General features: G+C 37.0%; 2 protein-coding genes across 10 annotated transcripts in view; one reads left to right on the top strand and one right to left on the bottom strand.

The window, feature by feature from the left end:
- Positions 1–5617, top strand: part of LOC127420021 (ankyrin repeat and SAM domain-containing protein 1A-like) — a 174433-nt gene extending 168816 nt beyond the window's left edge. For 6 of the 8 annotated variants that reach the window (XM_051661930.1, XM_051661933.1, XM_051661935.1 and 3 more), the window contains one exon: positions 200–1056. In XM_051661930.1, coding sequence (XP_051517890.1) covers positions 200–310 — 111 coding nt within the window. In that variant the 3' untranslated portion in view covers positions 311–1056. The other 2 variants (XM_051661931.1, XM_051661932.1) reach the window with 2 other exon arrangements.
- Positions 5618–5731: 114 nt separating this feature from the next.
- LOC127420027 (PDZ domain-containing protein 4-like) overlaps positions 5732–22158 on the bottom strand; it is a 47305-nt gene continuing 30878 nt past the window's right edge. Inside the window, exons 1-7 of one of the 2 annotated variants that reach the window (XM_051661956.1) lie at positions 19732–19752; positions 17859–18136; positions 16291–16381; positions 16074–16172; positions 15499–15561; positions 14787–14888; positions 5732–10211 (exon numbers count right to left, since the gene is read on the bottom strand). In XM_051661956.1, the coding sequence (XP_051517916.1) occupies positions 8331–10211; positions 14787–14888; positions 15499–15561; positions 16074–16172; positions 16291–16381; positions 17859–18067 (2445 nt within the window). In that variant the 5' untranslated portion in view covers positions 18068–18136; positions 19732–19752 and the 3' untranslated portion in view covers positions 5732–8330. Of the gene's footprint in view, positions 10212–14786; positions 14889–15498; positions 15562–16073; positions 16173–16290; positions 16382–17858; positions 18137–19731; positions 19753–22158 lie in introns of those variants that run through there. The other variant, XM_051661955.1, reaches the window with a different exon arrangement.

Raw genomic sequence — 22158 nt, forward strand, 5'->3', positions numbered from 1 at the left:
ATTTTATATTATATTCTCAATACAGTGAGTCTTTAACTTGTTTAACAGAATGCTCTCCCAAATGAAACCTCATAGCGATGTCTAAATGTCTTTAATTTTTTTTTATAAACCATTTGACTGTATCTCTGTATTTCAGTTATGTCAGCTGCATCATAGCTTGATGTGTGGTATTGATGGCTCTTGCATCATGTTGTTTCAGGTAGAGGCAATGGATGTGGACGCACATGGTCAGAGCAGTACTGAATGGATCCTGGACTCCAAAGATCCAAAACGCACCGTTAGCACCAAGTACGAGACCACCATATTCTGATTGGATGTTCCTCTGCTCCTCCACATCCCCTCCCCTCACACCTTTCCTTTTGCTCTGTGCCTTCACTCTCTAGATAGACTCTGACCTCCCCTCGTCGACATGACTGAACTCCTCCTTCCTTGCTCTCCTCTGCACATGGAAGCCACATCTCCATTCGCCTGTTCTTTTCTCTCCATCTGTCTTGCACAGGCTGAAGTCTAGTTTTTTTTTTTTTCTTGCTATCCAACAATCATTTGATGAGGTCCTACTCGCCTGAAACAAATGCTTTCTGAGCAAACACCTTTTCCTCAATGTCTCTCTGTTCCTCTAAGAACCTTAGAGATTCTCTGTCCTGAAATAGCCCTTTAAGTTCTTACAGGTATACCGCTCATTTTAGGAGCAACTATCAACTTGAGTCTCATTACAGCTGGTCATTTATGTCCTTCTGCCCACTTGGTGGCCGAATCAACCGTTTTTGACCAGGTTCAGATCCCAGACGAGCCCCCAAATATTAGCATCCTGCTGCTTTTTAAACACAGGGCAATTATGGCCATGTTTTCTACAGTAGAAACAAATGTGTTCAGGCAAAACACGTAACTAAATCAAGCACTGCTGTGGACCAGAATGTCTGTGTTTTCAAATATGAAAAAAAAAGTAACATTTCCTACTCCATGCCAACAAACTCTCCCTCCATCATCCTTAATGATATTCTTTTTTTCCTCTTAATGAGTTTTATTTCTTTTTCCCCTCTTCTCTGATGCTTGTCTCTATCAGGCTTCGACCACAGTGAGGTACTCCTCTTCACCTCCTTCAGTTTGAGCTAAAACTCCTGGACTATACTAAACATGTAGCATGAGATGAAAAGAATTGACACCGCCAAGGACATTGTGACATTTAGCATTTTTTGTTGTTGTTTTGTTACAGTCTGACCTCTTCTAATTTTTCCCATGGACAGTCAGGACTAAATGGGATTTCATTATTGTTTTTTATTTATTTTTTTACTATGCACCTCTAAAATATGATCTCACTGTATTTTATGTCCAGATGAGATGTTAGACAGCTGGTAGATGCTACCTTAAGTACACTAGAAGATAATTGAGTTGGGGATTGAATCGCCTCACTATAAATTTAAATTTGCTGCCAAAATGTATTTGCGTTTAGCACTGTGATATGACGTGTTATCTTAAGTCTGAGTTAGCACACCAGGCTGGGACTAAATGTCCGAACCAAATCAGAAAGATGTATCTGAACAGGACACTTGCTCAATATGTGTTTGATGTCATGGCATCATAGTGAACATAACATTGAATTAATATTTTAGGCGTTATCAAGTAATACTTGCAGAATGAGCATTATATAATCAGTGACGTTGTGAACACCGTTTCGCACAAGATTATCACGGCACATCTTCCAGAGATGTGGCTTCGAAATGCTGTTTTGTCTTTTATTTTCCTAGATTTGAAGATGGAAATGTGATCAGATTTACAAATCTTATCTCTTATGCTGATTGCCCAATCAGAATCAAGCATTCCAGATAGAGGTGTATTAACAATAATAATAGTCTAATTAAAGTATACCCTTTGGCAATTTAAAATCATTATATGATTCAATGAGAAAATGTGGTATTACCATATCTAACATTGAGAGTGCAGAATCAAAGGTTTGATATGAATATGTGTAGTAACTTTCATTGAGTATACTAGCTTAGCATGCTAATCAGTTGGCATTCTAACTAAAAGTGAACTGAAAACACAAAAGAAAGAAAAGTTTAACAGTTTAATGCTTCTGTGATATCAGGTGATATTAATAGTAGGTGTGCATACCAAAATAACACCAGAAACATTAATTTAAAAAATTGGGTAAAATCTGATTTAATATTTTATTTAATGTATGTATTATGATGTTAAGACTACATTCATCAACTAGCAAAGTAGTATTTGTAATCAGGCACTAAAGAGATGACCAGAAATTTGTTCACCTAATGGAATAACTTCAGGCTCAAAAGGGGATAAGTTTAGCAGGGGGAAATGATTTGGCACAACACTGTCTTTCCCTACTATATTATCCATTTTAAATTAGCATGTTTACATACTCCCACGTTTTATCTATTTGTTTTAATCCCTGTACTGTATATGTGTCTCTCCCTGTAGCTGACCATTGTGTTGGATGCCAAACAGAAAAAGTTTGGATGGCAAGACAGCATGGATGAAATATCACCTTTTTAATGTGTGTGTTCATACAGAAATATGTAAGTGTCTGAAGACTACTCACACCTGCAGCAAACTCCTTCCATTCATCACCTGGTTTTGCCTTTATACACACAAACAGACACTGGCCAAAGAGAGAGAAACTGTCCTGCCCACTACCCAACTCATAAGCTAGTTAAACACAGTCCACTAGTTTAAACCTATCCCTCCAAAAACATAGCTTTTATCAGATTTTTATCTTCAGATCAGTTCAAAGACTTATTTTACAAACACTGGAAAACACTCCACAGTCACTGTATTTTCTCGCAATAACAAGAGCCAGTGTTGACCTCATCTTTCCTTTGATATCTTTTGAGCTTTTTATTTTCATTGTGAAACGATGCAGTCTACACACTTGTTTTGTCTGTGATGGGAGTTTAAACCAATGGTCTTTCATCTCACAAAGTGTAAATGCGTTTATTTTGTCTGGTAACTTAGAAAAATAATACCAGTTTAAGTTAGAAACACTGGTCACAGTTCAGCAAAACACTGATGAGCGAGTACAGTATTTTGTATTCAATTAAGATTAATCCATCCATAAGTAGAGATGTTTAATTCTGTCAGTATTTCAAGTCAAGTGACCGACAGGTTTTGGTGAAATGTTTATGCTAAATTAATTGTATGTAAGGGCAAGACAATTCAACCTTATGAATTATGATTTTGATTTTAAGGAAAGGTAGATTACAAATGTCACAGAAACCATCTGAATTCCAAATTAATGGGACATACTATGTGATGTAACTTCTTATGGCACACTACAACAATAATTTGCGTTATGATGCATGAGAATGGTACAGTCCAGATCCTGGTACTTTTATTGACACGTAAACGTATACTGTGATTTCTAATACAAAATTATAGATGAGTTAATGTGACCTTACAAACAACAGTGAGTTGTTTTATGTGTAGAAGTTCTTAATCAAACTGTTTGTTTTTCTTTTATTGATTAAGATGCAGAAAGCAGGGTTTGCTAAAAAAAATAAAAATAAATAAAACTAGAAAAGTTCAAATGTCAAATTTGTATATTCTGACTAGGGGTTGCATAGACTAGTCAGACACTGTCAGACTGAAGTTGACTAGTCGCTTTCCACCTGATTTACAAAATGCATCTGTAGGAAATACAACAGGTGGCAGATTTCCAAGTGTAGGATGGCAAGGAAAGACTCATTCAAATTAATGAGGGAAGCTCTACCTGATTTGTTAGGGTTGGCTTTAGGTGTTGGGTTATAGTTTCTCTGACCAATCAGGTAGCGCTTTCCTGAAAATTTTACTGAATCGTCCAATCAATTATCGCTTTATTCATGAATATAAGTGACTCTTTTCCTGCCATTCTACATTTTGAAACTTGTGAGTGGGTCTGGAGGCTGATGGCTCTGCACTGAAATAGCGAAGTGGCCTAAATGTACTTTGATAAAGATTACATGCTAAAGTAACCTCCAATATATTCAAAGCGGACTTCAAATATAGCAGAAAAACTAGTGCCATGCGTTATCATTTAAAAAGGCACCTACTAGCGCTGATTAGTGATTTTCAACATGGTCCGCACAACTTTGTGTATTTAAAAATCTACCTTGGTTGCTGTTCGGCAACAATTAGAAAAGCGTTTCAAGTTGGAGTTCGATGACATGATAGAATGCGTCCCCATCCTGCACGCTAGATCCTGTGTCCGCCCTAATCATCTGTACAAGCGGCTGCAAGAGGAGGGGGAACCCCCTGCAGCTACAGGTAGTCTAGGCTGCACAAAAATATGTTCAGACACACTTAAGTTAACTTTTAGCTACGTCACAGCTCAATGTATTACTACATATTGTTGCACATTTTTAATAAAAAGGTACTTATGAGGAGATAATATAATGGTTGAAGTTTATTCCATCCGATGTGTTCACTTACAAAACAACACTTAGACCGTCGCTTATAATTTTCCCCTCAGGTGTGAAACTACATATGTACAAACAAAACTTATAGGACCCCAGGCACACTCTAGCTGGCTATCTAATGCCTGATGACATGTAGCTACTTTGCAGTTTAACATATAACTAGCTAAAACCCATCCCTTACAAAAAAATCTAAACTAGCTGCAAATTTGCTGCTCATTTTCACAGGCAAATGAGCTTTCGATTCGCTGCAAATGTTTGCCAGAAGTTTGCAGCTCCTTGCCGGTAGTGGTGAACCTCCGCAAACATTTGGCAACAATGGACAATTTGCAGCAAATTTGCCGCAAAGCTCATTTGCATGTGATAATGATCAGTGGCAAATTTGCCATGAACTCTCGATTTTCATAAGGGATTACATTGTAACGAACGTAGATCTTTCTGTTGTATACTTCAATATTCAATGGGTAGGGGAGTGGAATTTCTGGCTTCACAACTATTTGAATTCGACTCAACTAGTGGGCTTGGCTAGTCGACTATTAAAAATCAGTAGTCGTGCAACCCCTAGTTCTGATATGAACAAACTTATGCTATGTGTGTAGATAATTAATACGTACATGTGACATGTAGAGGGGTAATATTCCTGTAAGCATTCAGCTCTAGTTTACAAGATTTTTAAGTCTGGTACTTTTATTTTGAATTTCCATTTAATTTTGAACCCGGTACATTTAAAATTATTACAGTGCTAAATACAAGCAGATGCTAATGCTAGCACCTGTAACAGCAGCAGTGTTTGCACAACTAATCAAAGTAGGGAATACAATGGTGACATTTCTGATTATATTCATGGCTAAATGATTAAAATATAAACAATATTGGATTGTAAAATAATCTTGGGTGGTCTGTCTTTTGATACTTGAATGATTCTGCTTTTATAGATATCGCTATATATATGTATATGTATGTACTGTATGTATTTTTCTTTTTTTTTTTCTTTACTTTTTGGTCATGTATTTGTCATATCTAGAGAGGAGTCTTTTTAAGGCTCAACATATCATAATGTTTGCAACTGAGCATGAAACTGACAATGGTATCTCTGAGAGACATTGCCACTGAATCCAAGAGAACAATTGTAAATAATCTTGGGCTTCCAGTCTTTTTTATGATTATTATTTTTCATAATTGTACATCTAATAAATGAAGAGATGTTATCCAATATGTCCTGTCCTCTTTTTTCAAAAATGTTGTGGCAAAAGATCATTAAACAATGCCGTTTAAATTCTTCAGTCCACATTGAAAATCTGGGATTTAATATCTAAGTTTTAGGATTTTGGAAGATTTCTAACAATGAAACATTATGACATAAAATGAGTAAGATAATGTGCTTTAATTTAGGTTGCAAAAGTTTTATTCAAAAACATTTATAAGCAGAAAGTCCCTCATTTTAGACCTGCTAAATGTTAAATAAACATTTGGACACAATATATTAGTGTCCTGTAGACAAGTATTACAGAAGATACAGCAACAATATCACTCAACAGTTCACACAACATAAGAGGCCTTTTTTACACTGTGCTTAACCTGGGTTATTGTCTTTTTAAACCTTGCTTTTAACCATGGGTAAAGCAACATATCACACCTTTTTGGAAGGGGGTTAGCACCGCTTTTAACCTGGTTTTCTTCAACCACATTTGCTGTGACAGCTATAGTGTAAACCGATGTGGTGTCAGAATGTTTCAGAAAGATTGGCAAAAGATAACAAATCATATAATGCCTCAGTGCTTACCTCATTCAATATTCATGTGCTTTGTACAGTTTTAGAAATGTAAAAAAAAAAAAAAAATTCTACGTTATTCTTCTGAAGGAAACCGGTAAAATTTCAAACAGTGATGTTAAACGCAATAATTGCTGTGATGAAAAAACAGGATGCCTTTGGCATGTGTTTTCGTGGTTTGGTTCAGAAGACGAATGACAAACCACACTGATTTGCCTGGTGATACCCTTACGAAAATTGAGAGTTTGTCACAAATTCGCCACTGATAATTTTCACATGCAAATGAGTTTTGCGGCAAACTTCCAGCAAATTGTCCATTGTTGTCAAAGGTTTGCCGGAGGTTCACCACTACCGGCGAAGAGCTGCAAACTTCTGGCAAACATTTGCGGTGAATCACAAGCACATTTGCATGTGTAAATAACGAGCTGCAAGTTTGCAGCTAGTTTAGATTTTTGTAAGGCTCCATTAATAGGTTGCATGTCCTTTGCAAGTGAATTGTTGAGATCATCGAATAATAATAATTTTTATTGACACTGTAAATAAGAATGCTAACCCGAAGTTTACAAATTGTACAGTGTGAAACCTCGGAACATGAATACCCAGGGTTAATTACCTTAACCTCTTATACACTTAACCTTTCAGCAGAGCTGCTTTTCTGTGGAAATGTCGTCAAGCAAACCAGCATTTTTTGTCTTTCGTCTTCTAACAAAACACACGCCAAAAGGAATACTGTCTTTTTTTCATTCCAGTTATCGTGTTTGCCCTCATTGTTTGACATTTTACCACTTTCCCTCAGATGGGAAACTTAAACAACAAATTAAGTTTTTGTACTGTACAATGTGCTTAAATATTAAATGAGGTAAGTACTGATGTATTATATGATTGGTTGTGTGTTGTTAAACAAACTGTAACTTCATTACATTCTAACACTGCATCGTTTAACACTGTATTCCTTTGGCACCGGAACCGCAATGCAGGGTTTACCTTGCAAATGCGGTTCAAACCCTGCTCCAGTACAGGGTTTCATAAACCTGGGTTAAAAGAAGTGCTAACCCCGTTTCAAAATAGTGAGAAATAGTGCTTTTCCTGTGGTTAAAAGCGTGTTTAAAAAGACAATAAACCGGGGTTAAGCGCAGTGTGAAAAGCCCTATAGTTTCAAAATTTCTAGACAACATCATGCAAAAGGGTACGGTTTCAAATGAGATTTTGCAAGCTGACAACAAAATAATTTATTTGTGTCAATATCCCATTTCTTCCTTGAGAGTTGACAATTATCCCAAAATTTTACAATCATTGCATCAAATATTCTTTGGACAATGTCAGTGTTTGACATTATCATTGGTTGTGCCTATTTGTGTGTACTTTTAGCTGTCTGTGTGCTTTTTGGTTCTTCAATGATTCATATGCTTCTAAAGTTATTAAATTAATTCCAGTTAACAGTTACAGTAAGCTTAATATTGCAATATGCTTGATATTGCCAACTTTTTTCTCATTTTCTAAGGAGATCACACTTATTCAGCCAAAATAATGACATGGTTTATGCTGGTTTAAGTGGTTATCTATAAATGTTTGTACATTGAAAAGTATTTGTGAAAAGTGGAAAAGTTAAATAATGTTTGTAAATGCTTAAGACCACTGCTGCTTTTCACTTTGAAACAGTCTGCTTGTGCATGTAAGAGTTCATGTGAGAGTTCACCAGAGTTCATCTTAATGACAAAAACATTTACATTCACTTGCCATTGTACCTGTATCTTTTTTTAACATTTACATCCATCTCCATTATTTCTTGATTAAACTTCTAAGCATCTTAATTGGACAGCCACAAATCATTGGTAAACTTTGTAATCCAAATACCTTAGCTTTTTTCTTAATTTTGTTGCGTCTATAGGTAACCAAGAGGCAGGAATGTCTTGCGAGGGTTGCATTTGCTGTTACTTATGTCAGGGTTAATATTAGGGTTATGTTTGGGGGTAAGGGTAGGTGAAGGGTTTATATGGGACTCCGAAAAAAACTCTGTTTATGAATGTTGCATATGACTCTCACGAGACTTTTCCCATCCTGACGGTTTCCTTCTAGACACAACCTTTTGAACCCCATTGATTTCACTGTACTTTAGTCTTTTATTTGTCCAGACTGTTTCGCTCCGCTTATCAAACAGTGGTCACAGATAGCAAAGGGTTGTACACTTTCTTTCCATCAACTGAACGGGTCCCATGCGCCAGGAGCTCCTGAATGGTAATCCAGTTGTCCAGGATGCGTCGGCTTCGTTTCTTCATGCTCTTTTTCTGACTCAACTCAAGTATGGAAGCATGTCCCTGTGGCCCGGAATCTTGCTCCTTCGCTTTCTCACGCAAGAAATCCAGTCGACTCTGCATCATGAACTCACGGCGTCGCCGTTGTTCACGAGCTCTTAGCAGCTGCTGCTTGCGTTCCTCTTTGCTCCAGTAGCGCCCCATCTTCATTTCACTGATCGCATCATCGTCCGTGGTCATCCCACTGCGCTCCTCCCGAATCTTCATGGCACGGGCTTTCAGTAAACGATCTCTAACTGGACGTTTAGCAACATAACGTGAGCCGTCACTGCGGATCTTGACCTTCCACTCCATTCGAGGTGAAGATTGAGGTGGTGGCGTAATCATAGAACTTGCAGGGGCAGCTGCGGTGTCTCTGTTTACACAAGTCATGGTATTCAGTTGAGCAGGAACTTCTTCAAAGGAGTCCCTAACTTCTGGACTATCAATGGTAGAGATGTCCATCAAGTACATGCAACTCTGGTAACGTGGAGGCAGTGTGGTCCCGCGACGGGATAGATACGGACTGTTCTCTGCACTCCTTCCCCCTTTTGTTATCCCAGGAGACAGAGTCCCATTTGCACGGGACCCCTTGCTTGCTCCATCCAAGCCCTTTCTACTGCTGCCGCCATTCCGAGATAATGAACGAAGCCTTGTTGCTGGACTAGAGTTTCTACTATCCCCTGTTTCTTCATTCTTTCTTTTGGAATCTGATGAAGGAGGCAGGTTTAGATTCTTTTCACGACTTGTACTTGTTCTGTGACGTGGCGTCCAAGGTCGCATGGTTGCAGAGGCACTGGAATCTCCAGCCGCAGATGGCGAAGGGTGCCGTTCGCTTGCCAGAGGCGTGCTTTTACAACTTTCCCCACCAGTATTATAGGCGCTTGTACTCTCCTTGTCCGAGCGTTCCCTTTCTGGAATCTCGTTGATGTCTGACAGATCATGATGAAGCGCATCAGCACCTCCACTCCTAGCCTTTGCTCCCTTTTCTTCATCGTCCTCTTCATCAGCTGGCCAGACCTTCAAGCAACGTTGGCGTAACTGCTGCATCTTTTGAGCCCGCAAAACATTTCGCCACTTAAACTCCAGGTGACGAATTTCCTCCTCTAGAAGAGTAATCTCATGATCTATCAGACTCTCATTACAGTTCATGTCTAATGGAACACCTGCTACAGCAGAATCATCTCCTGCTCCAAAGTTCCTTCTATCCAAAAGAAGTGCATTTCCATTTTTCTCATAAAGGCAACGGAGCTCCAGTAGCTCATGGTAACGTTCATATTCCTCCTCTGTTAACCCTGGCATCAGAACTCTACTTGTCACCGGCCCCAGTGATTCTGGGACCCCATGGTCTCCTGTTCCCACTCCATCTGGCCCCAGTAGGGAGTCGTTGCTGTAGTGGAATTCCAATCCATGCGGAGCAGCGTGGTACTTGCGCATGCTACCAGGTGTATTGGTGGCGTTGGTCGTGCATGCACTGGTGGCATCATCAGCCAGTAGATCATGCTCTGAGGACTCTTCACAGCGTGTGCTTTCATCTGTGCGACCCACTCCACTGTCCAGCTCCTGGCTGTTATTAAGTGCGGTGTGCCACAAGTTTGGCCGACCAGCTCGGATTCCGTTGTGGTCACCGAGTAAGGAACTGGCTTTGCTACGATGCTGAGGGCTGGGTAAGTTAGAAGCATTATCCAAGTCCTCTAGATGGCCAACACTCAACTCTAAATCCAGATCATCTGCCTCATTCTGGCAACAAGTTTTGGATTTTTGATCGTGTAAGAAGAAAGAAAAGGATAAGACATAAATTAGCAAAGATATTCACAAAAATAAAGCAAAGACTGTGTATAGAGAGAACAAAACTTATTTCAAGAAAACTACATATGGCACTCTCCACAAATAGGGTAAACTTGAAATTTTTCTAATTTTAGTGTTGGCTCCATTTGTCAAGCTCAATCGTTCCACACTGTTACTTAAGTTATTGTAAGATTGGGGCAGCTGTGGCTCAGGTGGTAGAGCGGGTTGTCCACTAATCACAGGGTTAGCAGTTCAATTCCCAGCCCACATGACTCCACATGCCGAAGTGTCGTTGGGCAAGACACTGAACCCCAAGTTGCTCATGGCAGCTCTGCTGTCATTGGTGTGTGAGTGTGTGTGTGAATGAGACACAGTGTAAAGTGCTTTGTAGAACCGCTAAGGTTAAAAAAGGTGCTATATAAGTGCAGACCATTTACCATTTAAGAAAAAATATCAAACAAATATTTTTATTTATTTATAGGAATTATAAGTTTATCAATAACTATAAATCAACATTTGGTCCCTAACTAGCTAGCTCCTATATACTAATAGCTTAATTTAGACTAAATCTGCAACCCTGATACCAATTTTGTGTTTATCATCATCATCATAATTATAAATATTTTTAAATGTATTTTTAATTAATCAAATTTACATTTTGATTCTTATTTTTTGCTCAAAAAATCATGGTTTTACACTGTATTTACACATGTCCCAAAAACAGGGTTGCAAAAATTGCAAACCTCATAGAAAAGCAATAGCAATTAAAACAGCTCTTTCAATATTTAGTCCTGCATTATCCTGAGATTATTCGGAGGTTGACAAACAACATTTTCTGAAGGTTTAGCACCTACTTTCACTGATAAGTTGCTAAAAAAATAATCATTTGCATCATGTTTTAGTAATTCAGACCCTATTTGTGAAAAATGACATATTCTGGACAAAACATAACATAAAAAGTTGTAAAGAAATTCTCTGGTTGAGCAGTAGAGGACAGTGTTTGTCTGAGTGAGCCCGAGTGTGTTGACTAACTGATTGTGGGGTCTATTCCCATCTGTTGTAGGAGGTGTTTAAACAGTAAGAGGTTTCTCAAATGAGCCACCTGTGCTGGGGAATATACTGGCCCAGGGTATCACACACCATCTGCAACTTCCGCATAACACACACACTGACACATACACTTGTGTGCTACTGACCCCAAACCTGAAAAACTGTAGAATCAGTTTTTCCCAAATGACTATTCACTGCTCACTCATTTGTTCCTATTTTTAGTTGTGGCTTAATCCATTTTCCACTATTAAAAAAATCTCAGCAATTAGATTTAGACATTGTATATGAAACCTTATTTATTTAGGGCTGTAATTGCTTATACAATACTTGATAAAGTCAGGTATATGACCAATGATTTTTAAGTCTTGCTTTTTCATTCTGTTTTATGGGTTTTATTAAACTATACATTTGTATATTTTAGTGAAACATTCTGAAGGTAAATATGTGCCTAAAAGATTTTCATGTGCATTGCAATTTACATTCAAGAAAGTCAAGTTAGTTTATAATTTAAGAAATAAAAAAAAAAAAAAAAAAAAAAAACTGTTTATTTAGCTATTTATATACATTTAAATCAGCTGTATGCACTGTTTAAACAACTTTTAATCTCAAGTTGACAACTTAGTTTTAAGGCAGCACAAACACTTTTATTATACTTTTAAAGAATATCTTTATGGATGGCTAAGTATTATAATGTATTATAACTGTTGTTAAAATTATTTATGAAAGTATGTAATGCATTACATTGTGCATTATAAGGCATGAATATATTAAGCTTAAATTACTGTTATGGTCACTTTCTCCTTCTTAAACTCAATCTGCAATTTTTCCTCTGAGTTTTCTTTGCTTTTCATTCACAGGTTTGTTAATCATTCAATTAATTTATTTCTCCCTTTTCCTGGAAAAAAAAATAATAAAATACAATAAAAATTGGTTCTCTTAATAAAACAAATGCACACAAACCAACCAAAAAGGTTTTATGTTTCTGAGATTCTGATTGCCACAGAATGTGTTCAGGGTATTTAAAGGGACATGGTGACTCATTGTTGGAGGTTGTGTGTATTATGGGATGTCCTAAGTATGCTTTCTAGAGTGTGACCTTGAGTAGAACAAAGGAATGCTGAACCACCAGACAGAATAACCCCCTCCCCATGTGTCCCTGTCTCCTTCCCTTTTTCTCTCTCCATTTGCCACTCCATTTGCTTCCTTGTCTGTCTTTTGCTTTGTCCTACTCTCACCTTCCTGTCTGCTTTCATTTGTAAACATGAAACAGAATGAAGCCCAGTTTACCAGAACAATAACAAATGCATATCTTACTGCTTGAATAAACTGACACTTGACTTCAGGTAACATACATAACATACATTTATCATTGTATTTTCTTCCCAGAGGTCCACTTATAATTATCATTTTAGTTTATCGTGACCATTTTCCACCGTCTATCTGACCCTTATGATTACAATGTTTGTTTTTTTTGCTGCTGAACCCTGAAACAGCTGCTTTGCTGCTTCGGGATGCAGGTTTGCTGTCATATCAAATAGTTTTTAACTGACCAATCCTTATCACTAAACCTAATCCTACGCCAACCCTAATCTAAACCTAAACCAAATCCTACGCCAACCTAAACCTAACCCTACCCCAACCTCTAAACCTACCTGTACCTCAAACTCAGTAGCAACAAATGTGAAACTTGTGAGAATTTGTCACAATAACACAATAAGTATATTGTATTGTATGTATTTTAATGTCAGTAAATAGTAGTTAAAGACACCTAATATAAAGTGGGACCCACAAACTTTTAAGATCAGACTGAAATGATCACAGAATTCTTCAAATGCTTTAATCATTTTGTTGGCCTGCAAAATATACAGAGCAGCAGGTGCTACACCCAGCCTGGAAAAGCGTAATCTCTGGTAAACTTTCCCTCATTTTACAGCTCCTTTTAGCAGCTTGTTTTTGATAAATGCGCTCTTTGGACTGAGTTACAGTAAGTCTTCATAGTACATTCAAATTTCATAGTACAATTCAAATTTGATTCCTCAAGACATTACCACTTTAATTCCTGAATATGAAAAAAAAAAAATCTATGACATTGTTTTTACTCAAAATGATTACATCCTTACACTCTTTGGTATCTGTTCCTTAAATTTATTGCATTTAAAAGCTTTTGTAATGATGCATAAACTTCATATATCAAACCAAAAAACTTGATTCAATAAGGTGGTCCTAGCTTAATGCAGAAATGTACACTGCCTGGCCTATAAAAAAAGTTGCCGTTTGGATTTATATAAGCATATCCTTAAGAACCTATGATTGGATCATTATTGCAGTGATTAATATGTTTCAGCTGGCAACAATTCTTTTAACCCTAACTGATGCAGTGTGTAGCTTCTCATTTCTTAAACAACCATGTCGAAAGACGTATCCTGTGGTCGTGGAAAAGATGTTACTGTGTTTCAGAAGGGACAAATTATTGGCCTGCATCAAGCAAAGAAAACAACTAAGGAGATTGCTGAAATCACTGGAATTGGGCTAAGAACTGTCCAACGCATTATTAAAACCTGGAAGGATAGTGGTGAACCATCAGCTTCGCAGAAGAAATGTGGTCAGAAAGAAATCTTGAATGATCGTGATCGGAGATTACCAAAACGCTTGAAGTCACATCGTAAAAAATCGACAATTTAATAGTGAAAGTAAGAGCATTTCCACACGCACAATGTGATGAGAACTTACAGGATTGGGACTAAACAGCTGTGTGGCCACAAGAAAGCCACTTGTTAGTGAGGCTAATCGAAAAAAAATTACTTTAATTTGCTAGGGAGCATAAAGATTGGGCTGTGGAGCAATGGAAAAAGGTCATGTGGTCTGGTGAGTCCAGATTTACCCTATTCCAGAGCGATGCATCCATCATGCATAGTGCCCACTGTACAAGCCTCTAGAGGCAGTGTTATGATCTGGGGTTGCTTCAGCTGGTCAAGTCTAGGCTCAGCAATGTTATGTGGCAATAGAATGAAGTCAGCTGACTACCTGAATCTACTGAATGACCAGGTTATCCCATCAATGGATTTTTTCTTCCCAGCACGGGCATATTCCAGGACGACAATATGCCAAGATTCATCGGGCTCAAATTGTGAAAGTGTTGTTCAGGAAGCATGAGGAATCATTTTCACACATGAATTGGCCACCACAGAGTCCTGACCTTTACCCCCATTGAAAGTCTTTGGGATTTGTTGGAGAAGACTATACGGAGTGGTTTGACTCTCCCGTCATCAATACAAGATCTCTGCCAAAAATGTATGCAACTCTGGATGGAAATAAATGTTGTGACGTTGCATAAGGTTATCGAAACAATACAATACGAATGTGCGCCACAATCAAAGCTAAAGGTGGTCCAACTAAATATTAGAGTATGCGACTTTTTTTGGGGCCAGGCAGTGTATTTAAAATGGTTTATTAAAGTAATTTTAATGTAAGTCTCACCTCAATATCTGGTCGTGCCAGTAGCAGAGAGATGTTGGTGCTGTCCTCTCTGGTCAGGATGGCCACGGCTTCCTCTCTGTTCTGAACATCCACTCCATTTATCTGAACATAAACACAATCAATTTAACATTTCATCTCTCATCTGGTTTTGTGTCAGTACCCAGATTTTACACTGGACATTAAGTGGCGATCCAACACAGTAAATAATCCCCTTGGTAAAATGTATTACTATTATGGGTTTTGAGGATGAGATGTCGTCATGCAACCTTTCCATGTTGACATCTGCATAATTTGCCAAGCTTCTAACTAATGACAGATGAATGTGCACCAATAGAGCTTGATTGGATGCACAGCTTTTGACATAAGATTAACCCTAAAATCTGATTGGTTGATTGGAATGTTGTACCAGGACAAACAAGGATAATGATCCAGGAATGTGTTCTAGCTGGCCAAATCATGGTAAGCCTCCTAAAACACAGTCTCCTCATTTTATAGTTCTTACAATGACTGGTACAATCCAATAATGTTATTTAAAGAAGATCTTTACAAGACTACTTGCAGCTTACCAGTAATTATTAGTGGTGTTTGTTTCAGAACAGATAGTTAGCATATAATAAGTGTTTTATATATATATATATATATATATATATATATATATATATATATATATATATATATATATATATATATATATATATATATATATATATACCTGTAGTATTCTGTCTCCTTCACGGATTCGGCCATCCATAGCAGCTATGCTATTGGGGTTGACCTGAGATAAGATAAGAGACAGGATATTGACCTCTCAGACATATTAAAGGAATATTCTGGGTTACATTCAACTAAAGTCCTACCATATATACTGTCAACAGAAAATAATTACCACAGAAAATAATTTTGACTAGTCCTGTTATTTTATGGCTAAAGCCATTGGCTATATGGCTTTCAAAACAACGTGCAAAATGTGTATGTATATAACATTTATTCTGTTGCTATATAATCACCCCATAAACATAGGAGAAAGTAATTTAACATAAAAAGAGATTGCATTACCTTTCAAGTTACGTACTGAACTAATAATATACTGAAGAGTTTGCAAATGTGAAAAGCCCTTGATTCATGTAACAAGGTGTAAATACTTTGTAAATAGCATGCCCAAGTAGAATTATCTCGAGTGAACATTGATAATTGAGAGATGAAATAATGTTTTAAATTTTAGATAAATGGATATATAATATATATTATTTGTCAGTCAACACTTTCCCATTATTCACTGTTTCTCACCTCACCCACATAGATCCCCAGATCCTCTTCATCATCAGTGCGATAACACACTGTTAAACCCAGTTTATCTTGCTGGCAAGGTTTGTACAGTTCTACCTCCTAAATGAAAACAGAAAGAGAGACAAATTATACAAACAGATATAAGATGGTTCTCCACCAGAGACTAAAATACTAATGTTAGTATGAGTAAGGGAAAGTTTAAAGGGATGGTGATGACCTCATACTCCAGGTCATCTTGTCTGTCCACCTCATGTTGACTAATATCGAAGTAGTCTGTTGGGTCGTAGTACACATGGTCCATAGGAGGGCTGAGGAGGAAAATCTGTAATTAACCTGAGTGACATACTGAAATGAAAACTCTGCGAATACCAACAGTATTGGGGGTAATGTACAAGCAGGGCAGCATTAAGGTATTCGGGGGCTTTGGGGAGAACGTTGTCACTCTAGTGGACAGGTTTCGCCCAATTATAGGTTCTGTGTTGATGGAGTATCAGAGGTGCCATTCACACACATGCCGTACTGTTACATTTCTTATTTGCTGTTTTTAATTGCTGATCTATATGAACATGCTATATGGATGTCTTTGGCCCATGATGCGTCTCAATGAAAAAAGCCCCAATTAAGATGCCATGTCATGTTTGAAGTAGTTCAACTTTTGACACAGTAAAGTGATCCAATAGAGCGCAACAGCCACCACTTATTCAGCTGTCTGGGTTCTGGAAGTATTTTTCCCATTAATTTTTCCCATAGACTTTTCATAAAATCCTTCATAAATGAGTTGTAATCCAAGAACCAAACCAGTTCCAAGGTGATTCACAACATCACAAACTTTGTTTTGAGGCAAAAAAGTATTTGAAAATCGGACAAAAAGACAAAAGTACTTACCATCTTTCACGATGGTACGGTCTACAATCCCGTGAAGCATTGTGAATAGATGTACTTGAATATAAAATGATGGGAATATGTAAAACTATTGATTTTAGGTTGTTGATAAGTATAGAAACAGTATATACATTTCACAACCATTTATTGCAAGATATTCCGATATGTACAAATATATAAGTAGTTAAGGTTGAAGAAACACCTACTCGATTACGTCATTCACATTGCGTCATTAGAGTGGGTGGTTGCTCCGAGGCACTTTTCACGGGCTTTGTTGGCCACGGTTCTCAGATTCATGGATTTTTCTCTGCTGGATCATGGGTAATGTAGTTGTTTACCAAGAATTCCTATATCAAACATGGTTTTTAAACAGTGTAGTTGAAATAACAGACGGATGGCTTCAACGGAAACATATACCATCAATTAACAACCTCGGAGTTTAAGGTAGGTCTGCCTTTAAAGGTTTATACTGTAAGTTGTCATTGAAAATCAATTAGTCTATGGAAAAACGTAATGGGATTTTAGTGCTTAGGACTTAAGTGCTCTTCTCTGGTCTCACTTAAGTGTTTCCTGTTTATTGACTTTGCTTCAATTAAGCACTGTTTAATCTCATCTGCATTTGAGTCTTTACAGATCCCTGACATTATGCATATTTATGTTAATATTTTTAATGTCATTTAATAATATCTGTAATAATAATAATTATCTATAATAATAATTTGATGATGATATTTGTGAAGGTGGAGAAAAAAAGACTATTGAAAAAAAAAATCCTATTTCCCTTGATTGTGATGCTTGTGTAAAAAAAAAAAAAAAAAATCAATCAGAAGTTGGAAGTTTTGAAAGTAATGTTTCCCAACAATGACAACCAATAGATCTTTTGACAAACACACACACACTTACAGCTGGTTGAAGAGGTAAGGCTCTGGCACTGGTGGAAGTGGAGGTGATGGAGGTGACGCTGGTCTGTTGTGATGGACAGGCCTGCCTAATGTCACCATGTGTGGGAAACTAATATCTGTCTGCGTCCCGCTGTCCACACAGTCAGTCATTACCATTGTCCCACCAACAACTCCAGGAACACCTGCTTTCCTCTTCTGACACCACCCCATGTTACGCCTGCAGTGCAGCGCATGAAGGGTCTGCTCACGAGACAGTCGAGATAAATCTTTACTTTTCACCTACATTTAAGAAGAAATAGATGAAAGGTCAGAGAATTAAGAGTGATTTAATGCAGTGGTTCTCAACTGTTTTTTCTTCGGGACTCAGCTTTTTCATTGGACATTAAGTTGGTCGCCCAACCATATTAAAAAACAAAAAACTTTTAGCCTCACTAACAGAGGCTTTTTTTAAAAAAAATTTTTTTTTATCTTGCATCGTTTTGTTCATAGTCAAATATAAGGGCATGTATCAAGTGACATTATTTTTTGTTGTTGCTATCATATATTACTTGGGAGGAAAATGTAATAATTTGTCCCCAAGTTTTGGAGGTCCAGACTTTAAAGCCCTTTATGTACTTGCCCTTTGTATTTACAGTGAATACAGTGTACATAAGCACAGGTAAGACCAAACATTTTCAATGGGAGAACCATGGCATTGTTCTCTCCCTGCTCTCCGTGACCCAGTCCAAATAGACCTGCGAACCACTTTTGGGCCGTGACCCACCAGTTGAGAAACACTGATTTAAAGTTTGTGTCGTAACGTACTAGATGTGTTATGGGGTCATATCATGGGAAATGACATTTTCCTGGATATTTTGAAATTGTTAATGTACTATGAAAACATACTGTAACTTTAAGAACTTAAAACTTCCAAGTCTAATAGGGCATTTATTGAAACTAAAGGCTGGATTTCACTACCCATATTTAACATCAATTTTAGCCCCAAAGAGTTGGTGCTTGTTGGCTCCAGTCTGCAGATTTTTGGCCATCAGAGTTGACAGATTTCACAGAATAAATTTAATATATGATGGGTACAGACTTACCCTCAAAGTGTGATTCCATCTAGTCGAAGTATATCAAATGTGTTTGATATTTTTGAAGTGACTATAGAAGGACATTTTGTAGTGTATTTGCTCCACAACTCAAATCTAAAGTCATACACTGACCAATTGATGGAAATCAAGAGTGTGGGGCTACTCGCAGTGGAGCTTCACAATGGAGGAAAAGTTAATTCAATTTTAGAATTATTGCCTTTCGGTGTCGATGACAAAAGTTTTTGGGAGGGCATGTTTCCTCATGAGTTTGTTGCGATCAGATTAAAATGCCGTGTTTTTTTCAGTAGCTACTTACATGATCTGTAAATTATGTTTTAACTGGTTCTGATTTTATAGGGGAGGGGGATAAAAATTTAAGATTTTTCCTCTTTATATAATTATTTAAAGCATTACAGACACTGTAACTATACAGGAATTGAAAATATTGTACGCCACAGATATTATACAGATCATCTGATAATTAAATAATCACAATGTGAGGTAAAGCATGTCAGTACTGTATATACATTCAATTAATTTTTTGTTTGAATATTTGTATGACAGAGATTAGTTAGAGTAACAGAAACAATAAACATCTTTAAGACAAGTGTAACATTGACACTTACAGTATCAGTATGTTACAAAAACACATTTCATAAACTGAGACACATGAATGTTGTTAGTTAACATGAGCACTCTTCACATGACACAACATCTGAAAATGGTATCTTATCGCAAGGAGCACACAATGTGTACAAGACAATAAGATTAAAAAATATATATTGAAACATTAAGTCCAACCTCCCCATTTAAAGAACACAGCATGCCATTTATCTGCCCTCTCTGTGGGAAGAAGAGAAGGAAACGTAAGCATTTTGAACAGACAGAAGATTTTAAAAAGCACATCTATGTAAAGGTCTGGTCATTTAATGCTGAGAAGACAGTTAGGGAACTGCAATAAGAAAAAATACAAACAACTCAGCAGAAAACACATCTCATGATGATATATGACCACAATACTCAACATCTGTGGAGTACAGACTGTGTGTTTTACAATAAAGAGTTTAATACGAGGGATATTGCCTTATTGCAATCAAAATTGGACATTTTTCAACAGGGGTGGGCACCACCTTTTCGTATATTCATGATATTAGATTGAGCATGCTGTCAAGTATAATGCGTTATTTTATTATTGTATAAAAGCATTTAAAAGTATTTTATATATGCCCTTTTATTGCATTGTGCTCATGAATGGGGTGTTTTGTTTCATACAGATTGTCTCATTTACACTTCAGATATACTTATATTTTTAATCATCTCTTTATTTAAACAGCAATATTTTGTATTAAGGTAGCAAAGGTTGATCTGTTGTTTGTATTAAATGGTTCTGTCCCAAATAGGAATCTTGATATGGACCTGAGCTCTCTATCTACTTGAAGCTCATCCTTCCATATTTTTTAAAAACATACACTCACTTAGCACTTTATTAGGAACACTGTGGTCCAAATAAAGTGCCCGACGTGGTCTTCTGCTGATGTAGCCCATTCTTGTCAAGGTTTGAAATGTTGTGCATTCTGAGATGCTATTCTGCTCACTACAATTGTACAGAGTGGATATCTGAGTTACCGTAGCCTTTCTGTCAGCTCAAATCAGCCTGTCCATTCTCCGTTGACCTCTCTCATCAACAAGGCGCTTCCGTCCGCTGAACTGCTGCTCACTGGATGTTTTTTTTGTTTTTGGCATAATTCTGAGTAAATTCTAGAGACTGTTGTGTGAAACTCCCAGCAGATCAGCAGTTGCAGAAACAATCATGCCACGTGGAAATCACTGATATCACATTTTTTCCCCATTCTGATGGTTGATGTGAACATTAACTGAAGCTCCTGTCCCATATCTGCATGATTTTATGCATTGCACTGCTGCCACATGATTGGATGATTAAATAATCACATGAAGAATTAGTTTTACAGGTGTTCCTAATAAAGTGCTAGGTGAGTCAAATCACTAATAGGTGATAACTAGGTGATATCAAATCACTAATGAATTCTAACAACAATGGTATCAAATATTTTGTTTGTTTAGCTCAAATCAGGCTAATTGTATTTTCAGGTTGGTCTGGTTAATGTGTGTTCTAGAGCAAAAAGAACAGTGAAGCCTTTGATTAAAAAGCTATTGGACTTCTTACAACCATTTTGAACATTCCAATATCTCCTATTAATTTTCTTTATGAGTGGTCAGTCTCCTAAAACAGTTACTGCTACAACAATCTGAGGCAATATGTTGCCAAAGAATGGACTAAGATGAGGACAAAGGTAAGATTTGTAATATGGTATAATTATCACATGAACTTTGCTTAAATGAAAGGCTGAAACTTGAAACATACAAACCTTGTAGAATGCAACAAAATAAAATTGATTATTAGGTACACGTACTGTAGCATAACTCCCACAACATTGTTTGTTCGTAAATGTAATTACTGTATACAGTATATTGTGCTGTATATTGCAGAAGGATATCACAGATCATTTTTACCTCTAACCTCTGTGCCTGTCCTGACCTTTCCCATAAGCTTATCATTTCATTGATTGTGATTTTACCTGGTAGTACATGTTATTGGCTCAACAATTCTTATCAACCAATCATTTCCCTCTGATTTTAGGGGTAGGTTAAAGGTAGAGTTAGGTATCTTGAAAGGATAAGGGATAAAGGACTGTTCTTCCAGAACCAACAAAAGATGTTGATCCACAAACATGTCCAGCTAGGCAAAACGATGGTAAACACTTACTGAGTAAATTGAGTAAAGACTGAAATCAGGTCTCTTAAACTATGATCTGTCCCTTCAAATATGTGTTAGGCTCAACTGTACTTTGATTCACAGAAAACGGAGTGTGAAAACTTCAACTACAAAATCCTTTGAGGTGTGCACATTTGTATTCTGTAGGGTGAAAGCAATTTGTACATTGTTAAAAGTTACATGTTTGTCTTGAAATAAATATGTTTTTTGAGTTTGAGAGATCTCATGTGTAACAAAATCTGCACGTCCTCCACATACCTCAAAGAGGTATCCTGGGATGTAATTGAAACATAAATAAAGTGGTTATATTGTGAATCTTTTAACATGTATATATTAATTATATTGTTAAGAAAAATATTTTGTGATATTTTAAGAAAAAGTCATGTTCGACTTTTCTCATTGTTATGTCTGTGCTGGTACAACAATAAAAATTG

The sequence above is a fragment of the Myxocyprinus asiaticus genome, chromosome 29 (assembly GCF_019703515.2).
Source record: "Myxocyprinus asiaticus isolate MX2 ecotype Aquarium Trade chromosome 29, UBuf_Myxa_2, whole genome shotgun sequence".
NCBI classification, from domain to species: Eukaryota; Metazoa; Chordata; class Actinopteri; order Cypriniformes; family Catostomidae; genus Myxocyprinus; species Myxocyprinus asiaticus.